Source organism: Morone saxatilis, unplaced genomic scaffold, assembly GCF_004916995.1.
Source record: "Morone saxatilis isolate NCDOM2014 unplaced genomic scaffold, NCSU_SB_2.0 Contig14, whole genome shotgun sequence".
Lineage (NCBI taxonomy): Eukaryota > Metazoa > Chordata > Actinopteri > Moronidae > Morone > Morone saxatilis.
In genome coordinates this window covers 16,932,871-16,941,617 of record NW_023339696.1, presented here as the reverse complement: position 1 = coordinate 16,941,617, position 8,747 = coordinate 16,932,871, and the positions used below count along the sequence as shown (strand labels likewise).

The window sequence follows — 8,747 nt, the reverse complement described above, 5'->3', positions numbered from 1 at the left end:
ATCGTTATGGTTTTGTTACCTTAGTATGAGCCTTTTATATCTACAGACACTGTGGGTCACCTTCCATGGAGTCCACCAAGTTGAACCGCCATGTTTCTACAGTAGGGCAGAAGTGACCAACCAAACACCGGCTCTAGACAGGGTCATTTGCATTTCCCCTCTGTGCTTGGAAGGAGAAGCGAGGGAGCTGCGATCTGCAACTACATCGCTATAGATGCCACTAAATCCTACCACACTGGTCCTTTAAAGGAATAGTTTGACAATTTGGGAGATACACTTATTTGCCGAGAGTTAGATGAGAATATCATTACCCCCCACACATAACGTGCGGAAAATGTGAAGCTACTGCTAGCTTGGCTTAACACAAAGACTGGCAATGGGGAAATAGTTAGCATGACTGTCCATAGGCAACGCATCCAAATACTAGCACCTCTAAAGCTCACTGATTAACATTTGCCAACTAAAGCCAATGCAATTGTAGGGTTATGCACCAGACTATTTCTGGACTGGGCGCAGTCACTTCCTGGAGTCTCCTCTGGTTGCCTGGCAACTCACAGTAACCAGACTCCAGGAAGTGACTGTGCCTGGCTTAGAAACATTCCATCAACTAGTGCGAATTAAACAGGATATTTTTATGTTAGTTTGAGGTTTATTGGGTTAATTTAGAGGTGCTGGTGGGCAGTCTTTGCTTCTTTTGTCCAGAGCCAGGCTAGCTGTTTGCCCTTGTTTCCAGCCTTTGTAATAAGCTAACACACTGATGTACAGGCTGGCTGTACAGACACGACAGTGGTTTCAACCACCCCATCTAACTCTCTGAAATGTCCCAAAATGTTGAACTATTCCTTTAAAAAAAGGTAGGAGGCTCTCTTGATAAGATGCATAGTGGGTGTCTTCAGAATTTAACTCACACTTAGGTTGCTGTGTCTCATTATCGTTCTCTCTGACCCATCTGTTGGCATTAAGTAATATTTCACCATGGGTAATCGTTACTTCCCAAACGTTTTTCTTTTCTTTTTATAATAGCAAATACTGTATATATGTGATTTTCTTGTCATGTATGTCGTAGTCTTGCAGGTAAGAAATCCACAAACTACTGGACAACTTTTTACATGCAGAGGCTCACACACCACCGAGTCGTGGAACTCAGAAGTGGCTCGACATAGAAGCTGACATGCAACAGTGAAATGTGGAGCCTGCCAGATATCTTTCCACTAGCCTGGGAAAGAGGAGCCCAGTAGGAGAAAAGGACATAAAGGAGAGACTGGAAGAGAACCACATAGTGTACAAGTACTGTAGCAAATACTGAATGAGCAGCGCCCCTTGGTCCTCAATTAGAGAACTGAGTGGGAATAGAATGGGCTAGGTTCATCGTGGGAGTGATAGGCGAGAGAAACTGAGAAGAAGGGAGGAGAACAAGTGGGCATGTTGGCAGGAGAGGCATAAAGATGCCAATGGTATGAATCACAACATTAACTTGGTGCTGCTGGTGAAGTACTTTTTGGTCATGCTGGTTGCTCTTTCCGGTAAAGGGGTTGGTTACGTGCTTCATAACTACCTTCTCTGTAATGAGGCTGAGATCTGATTTGTGCACAAAAACATAGATTCAGCAAGCTGGTGGCCAAAAAACCTTGGCTGGATCACTATGTCTGGAATGGAGTAGGTGGAATTGAGTTATTACATAGTCTGGACAGGGTTAAAAAGCTATTAAAGAAAAGGGAGCTGGGGTGTGTGGCGAGGCTCGTTGGCTATGATCTGAGCTCTTGAAGGTCTGTGAGGTTGGCGTGGAATGAGTAGACTGTAACTGAGAAGTCTTACATCTCCCTGATAGAGTTGACCACATCGCTATCACTGTCCTTGAGCTGCAGCCAAACACACCCTGATTCCAGACACACAGCAGTACTGTATCACACTCTGATGGACCCTCTTACATCGCAAAGGCCGCATTAATCCTCATAATTAAATAGATAATGTGCATTATGAAATGCACATGTGACCCCCCAGTTCTGAGTCACAACATGTTATTTTTAGTTACTAATTTCATCAAAGTATGTTTACAGAAGTAAAACTGCATATGTGTAAAAGTTGTATAAAGCTGAGGAAACAGGATGTGTGAAATCTGAGTAACTGCCTCAAGTAATGTCAGCTGGGGAAGTGTGAAAATGAAAAAAATCTGGGGCTGTGGAGGTGGCAAGACGTGAGGTTACCAAACCGTTGCACTGTAGCTCCTCATGCCTGTATGAGGCGAATCCGCTGGTGCTCGAGTTCCGTTGTGAGCAACATAGGCGCCAGGTTTTGATGAGGAAGTATGATTGGTTTCCAGGGAGTAATTGCTTCAACTCTGATCTGGTTTTTACTTTAGGTATACTAACAGAGCTAATACAAAACAGGAAAAGGAAAAAGTTCCCTCAGTTGCACAGGGTGTGTAGCTTTTTCTTTGCATTAAAGGATCATCACGAAGCCGGGTCCATCTGCCAATTGGAGGGTGCTGGCAGAGCCTGCATGCTTGTTGTCAGTTGTAATACAGTGTAATGGGGACTACTGGGTCACAGCAGCACCTTCTTCCATACAAATCTCTTACTGTTGCCTGGACAGACCAAGGAACATGTAAGGGGCTGAGCTCAAATGCAGTCCGAGCCCTCAGAGGTTTTCAGCCTGCAACAGCTTAAGCTAGCTGAAGGCCCCTGGACACTTTCTGTACATTGGCATATATAGATGTGCCTGACATCCTCTGTGGATAAGCAAGAGGCTCAGGTACTGGGACAAGGCAGCACCACTATGGCAGTGGACTGAAAAGATGATAACTTTTCCTCCTCCTACCATCAGGCAGCTGAGAAACTGGAAAATTATGACTATTACTGAAACTATTTTAAGAAATGGTGAATTGTTTTAGTAATTTTCCAAGCAGAAATCCCCTTTTAGTTGTTTAACTTCCTTATTGCTCTATATAGAGATGCTACAGAAACAGAAAGGCCTGCAGAGGGACCTTTACAACATTTATAATCATTATATTACAGCCATCATTAGGTTTCAAGGAGGAACCAAGAATATTACTTTTTTACTGTGGTTGTTAATGGCTTGGTGTTAGATGTATTATTTGACTGATGTATTATTACAGCTTAGAAAAACATTATAACATAAAATTGGCCTTGCAAGGCTGAAATAAAATTATTCAACCCCCTGGCAATATGAAATGGGAAATGAGGAAAGACTCATTTAGAATTATTATGTTTCTTCCGGAAAGACAATTGGTCTATAAAAGAGAGCAATATTAGATGCTGTTCAGTCAGAGGAGAGAAACGCAGGTAGGGTGTGAAAGCGCTGGATCACTGGCCATTTGTGGACCCCTGCAAGGTCATTTATAATAAGGGGTTTGTTCCAACCTACCAACACCAGAAAGACATAATCTAATGAGGAAGGAAATGCTGGTTTATTTTCTCTCTCTCATGAGAACAAATGTATATAGCTAGACTGAGATCTGTTAGAAGTATTGTGTTTCTTGAAGTATTGTGATGCATATCTGAGATGAAGTACATTTACTCAAGTACTGTACAATTCTTAGGTCGTTTATTTGAGTATTTCCATTTAATGCTACTTTCTACTTCTACTTCACTACATTTATTTGACAGCTTTAGTTTGCAGATCCAAATTATTCGCCAAAATTTTTATCAACTAATGAATGATGATGTCATAATCATAAATCACGATACCTGGCAGTATATGAAGTATACTGTTCACCAGCTGCAACATGAGTATAATTATAATATATAATTATAATTATAATCCAATAATATAGATTACTCAGAATTGGATTCATTAAAAGTAAAAAGTAAAGTAAAACTTGAATGAAAGGATTTTACCTGAAAGTAAAAAGAAATGAGTATTTTCAACAATCCCGAATGTATATTTGGTAAACATGTCTTCATTGCCCCACCCTGCTGTTGCCGGGGGATCCTGCGTGCTACCATCCTCACAGGTTTAATTATAAAGCATCACTGTCAAAGTCTTTCCGTGTTAGAAATTCTGCAGTATTCGTACGTCTATTCTCAGAGTGCACAGGCAGAGTGACAGACACCTACAGTCAAAGCTGCTATCAGTTTAACAAAGCAAAGCAGAAAGTACAACACAGCAAAAGTAATGCTGTAAAAATGTTTCACCTGTCTTGCTCAAATTCTAGCTTCGCCTGACATTGACACTGTGAGTGAAAGATGATACTGACAAGGAATGGCCACACACACACACTCACACACACACGTTGATATTGTACTGGTGAGGATGCTGCACTAGCTTATATCAGTTCCATAGATGTTAACCGTAACATTAACCATAACCTCTGCATACCTAACACTAACCCTGATCTCATCCTTAACCTAATTCTAAACTGATCCCACTCTAACACATTAACACACAAACAGACAGTGGAAAGGGGTGAAATCTGACTGAGAGCCAGTGTTGATTTGTGGCGCTGCCAAGATCTGATCAGCCTATCTGTCGGTCAATTAAACTGGACACGGTGCAGCCATCCTCTGGCAATAAATAGATCATGGGAGCCCAAAACAGCTACTGCAACATGGAAGATGCAGCTCTTACAACCGCTTTGAAAACCTGACAGAGACCAAGTTTAGACAGCGTTAAGAACGTTACAGTTGAGATAAACCAAACAGGAAATGATTTAAACTGTCTGCTGAAACACAATCCAAACACAGAGTCAGAATAAAAACAGTCAAACCTTAAGCTTTATAAAGTAGTGCAGGTTCTTTAAAGTTGCAAACTGTTGCACGTACAGCGTCTAAAACTGATAATTGCTCACAGACATGCAGTCTGAAAAAAAAAGGACTTGCAGTTTACCACGCAGTGTCACAAACAGCAGGAGGCACCTGCTTTACAGAGTAATTTATTAAGGCCTAGTGTCTATGATTGGATTTCTGCTAGATACCAATAGCGTAACTTGCTCCCACAGTGGACATCCCAGCAGGGGGGTGTGAAAACGTTTGCCTACCAATACAGATCCTGAAGTAAGCTCTACTCACAAGAGTCTTGCTACTCTCTGATTTACTGTTACTAATGTGTTTAAAGAAATTCCAGCTAGCTTAAGTTAAAATGTGATGTGCATAAGGTGACTACCACTCTCTACCACTTTCCTGAGCTGCCACTTGATTTGTGGTAAAAGAGGACACAAGACCTTATGACGCACGGAATAAATTACAAGTTCAAGTGCTTCCGTTCATGATGTAAGCCTTGAGTTTATCAGACAGACATGAGAGCATGCCCTGCTAAAATAAAGTTGCTCAATGAGTGTCAAATGCAGTAAGACCAATCAGTGTCGCACTTTCCAATGAATTCAAATTGTGTCCTTTAATTATTTTTTACATATTCTTTCAAGACGTTTGTGGTTCCAACTGTTAAAGTCATTAAATGTATTCATTAAATTTGACTGTGCCCACACACTCAGGTATTTAAGTGCAGGTTTGTCCATCATGAATGCATGAATTCAGTCTGTGTGTCCCACGTCTGGGAAATCTTAATAATAAAAACGACATCTTCATCTCACATAGCAGCGGCCTGCCAACTATCCGTCCTCTGAGCACTCAGTGGTGGGGCGTTGGTTCTGTCTCAAGTAGCCCTTCATGCCGGTGTTTATAGGCCTTATATTTTATTTACACCCACTAGTCTTTATATAGTTTCATTGGGTAATCATAAAGTCCTGTGGAGTGGGAGAGGTCACTATCTGCCTTCAGTTTTCCATGAAAGCCACTAGTATTCCCTTCATTCGTGAGCGGAGGAATCCACCTCTCACTGAGTGTGTGTACAAACCCTACAAGTTTACAACCGTAAATAGTAGACTGCAGTGTCTGATTCTTCATAAACATTACAGCCTCATCTGAGTTCCAGGAAAAAGAGATTCAGACATTTATGTAATGAAACAACCAAAAAGCTGAAACTTTGGCCAGCATCCTCTATCCTGAGATACTATTACGCCCCCTTTTAATTTTCACTAACAAGCGTCATACCACAGCGTGACTCTAACTGATGTCAAAAGGTTGCTCTGATGGTTTGACAGATAGATTTTCAGGTGCCTTTCACACTCCTTCCCAACTTTCCTTTGTGGTGTGGGGAATGCAACACACCCCTTTTCGGGACTAACATCTACTGCAAGTGTAACTTTAGCAAATTCATGTTAATAGCCACATGTAAATTATTACCACCACGTTCTCAATCCAACATTATTTGAAATTTCTTATTGATAAAAATGATAAAAGAACAAGCTTGTGCACACATTGCAGCCCTCAGTATCCCCCCAACCCCACCTCACCTGGTAGATGAGGACTTTGAAGTTGCGCCTCTTGAGCAGCTCGTTCTCGTTGCTCTCCAGCTTCTTGATCTGGCCCGCCTGCTTCTCCAGATTGCTGCGCACCGTCTTGACGTTGACACTGACCTTGCGCACCTTTTCCAGCATTTTGTTGACAGTGTTGGTTGTGCCAACATGGTTCTTAGACAACTTAGACAGCTCCCCTTGGATGGTTGACACTGACTTCTCCATGGATTCCTGCCGGGCCTCGAGTCCGTTTTGGGTCTGTTGGATCTGGTCTACCACCCCAATAATCTTGTCTAGCAGAGACAGAACCATGACCCCGTTCATCTGCGCTTCACTCTTGCCTCCGGGGCCAGTGGCCAGCAACAGGTCCGCTTCCTCAGCAGGGTCATCGTCATCTACTGCTGGCTCTGTGGCAGCACCCACCAGAGCTACCTCGTCATCATCATAAGGCACTTCTTTCAGGGCTGCCTGCTCCTGCTTGACACCTGTATCCGCCATGGCTGTCAACTCCAAATACAAACCGTCTGCACACTCACAACAGATAAAAATACACTACTGAAAACCAACCTGCAGAAGCCACGCTGCACAGAACTCAGTCCCTAATCCTTTCTCTTTTCTTTCAGACAACTTTCTTGACCACTTGTTTGCTTCTTCCTAGTCTACTTTACTTAAACTTTCTCTTCACCCTCGCTCTGACACACTATGTCTCTCTCTGCCTCTGCTCTGGGATGCCAGCCAGCCAAGGGGAGTAGGGCCTCTCACAGCTGAGGCATGTGTGCCCTGACTCAAATGCCTCTGCTCCCTGTGAAACCACCCAGTCAAACTTTTCCCTTCTCACTCCGGGGCCCCCGCCCCTGGCTCCCCCTGCTGCTGGGGCTCCACCCCATTCTGTCCTGACAGGACAGCAGATCTCCAGAACCCACCTCTTTTAGTGACATTACACACTCCTCTCAAACAGGGAGAGGTGAGGGCCACCAGAGTCTCTGAAATTACGGTTACTAGAGTCTATTGTTAATTTGTAAAGAAAGAAAAATACTAACACATTTTATATGTCAAAGGCGTATTAGAGAGTGTGTATAATTGGTGGTGTAACAATTATGGAATTTAAGCCACCATGTCATTATAATTCTCCCCACTGTCAATTTTTTCTGTTGACTTTTGAAGACTATTTTAGTGTAGACTGCACAGCATCACCTTGGTCATGCTAATTTTTTAATAATCTTTTGTATAAGACATATAGATTAATATCAAAAGTTGTGCACATTTTCAGTCAACATATGTAAAGTTGTAAAGCTGCTTTCTGGATAAACAATGTTATTAATATCAGTATTATTTCCACTGAATGAAGTAGAGTTACAGTGTCTAACTGTGACCATTAGAGAACAGTAAATGTGATATTGTGCTTCAGTTTTCTCAGTTTATTTTGAAAGTGTTCACCGGAAATACAGATAGCCTGTCTCTACAACAGAATGAATACAGTTATTACCAATTATTACGTTACTGTTGCTATTAGTAGTAACTATTCTAATAAAGAGCTATACATTTGATTTTCATACTGATTTCACTAATATTATTGCTTGTGACGCTACGTGGAGTTGACAGTTGATCCGAGTGTTTGTTGCCCTCTAGTGGTAGCAACTTGGAACTGCAATGCAGGTTGAAAACAAACTACTGTAAATTGTTAATCATTCTCATCGCTATCATATTTTTTGTTGACTTGAGAAGATTTCACCTAGAAAGCACGACATCATGACATTTTAATGTAAATACTTTCTAACATCAACACTAGCTAGCCAATATTTGTTTTACTGTCAGGGACGAACAAATTGTATATACAAAAACTGATTCGTACGGAGCCCCTCTGGTGACAAGGTAAAAAAAAAAATTGTGGCTTTGACCATGTCACCAGAGGGGCTCCGTAGATTCGGAACATAATTGATTAGATCTTTTCCACCAGACCAAAATCAAGAGAATACAGTTAGCACGTAAAAATGAAACTAGTTAGAAAATTAGCCTGGGTGATATTAACACTCTGAATGCAGGTATTGAGAAAACCTGTAAGTCAGGAACAGACATAGTCATGCAAATGCTTGAAAAATATGGTCTTTCACAAGACTGCACATACTAATATTAATAACAGTTAACGTTATAGTGATAGCACTGTTTGTGACACTATATTAGTGTATTAGCTTGCTGTCTGTATTTATAGGCTAGTGTAGTAATCTGCAGTACATATTACCATTCTTAAAATGTTTTGTCCATCTCCAATTATTTTCTTGGTAGCCTCACATAGCCACACTACTCTCGCCGCTTCTTTTTAGCGCTTTGCTCCCAAGACCACCAAGCAAGGGTCATTGAGGTCGAAGGTGGGGGTCTCACTAGAACTTGGTACTAGTTAGTTTGTCCACTGACAGTGATATAAGTCTTACACAGT

General features: G+C 41.7%; 1 protein-coding gene across 1 annotated transcript in view; it reads right to left on the bottom strand.

Annotated features, from left to right (window-relative positions):
• Window positions 1-7,136, bottom strand: part of cavin1a (caveolae associated protein 1a) — an 18,971-nt gene extending 11,835 nt beyond the window's left edge. Inside the window, exon 1 of the mRNA XM_035654370.1 lies at window positions 6,311-7,136. Coding sequence (XP_035510263.1) covers window positions 6,311-6,811 — 501 coding nt within the window. The 5' untranslated portion in view covers window positions 6,812-7,136. The remainder of the gene's footprint in view (window positions 1-6,310) is intronic.
• Between the last annotated feature and the right edge of the window lie 1,611 nt (window positions 7,137-8,747).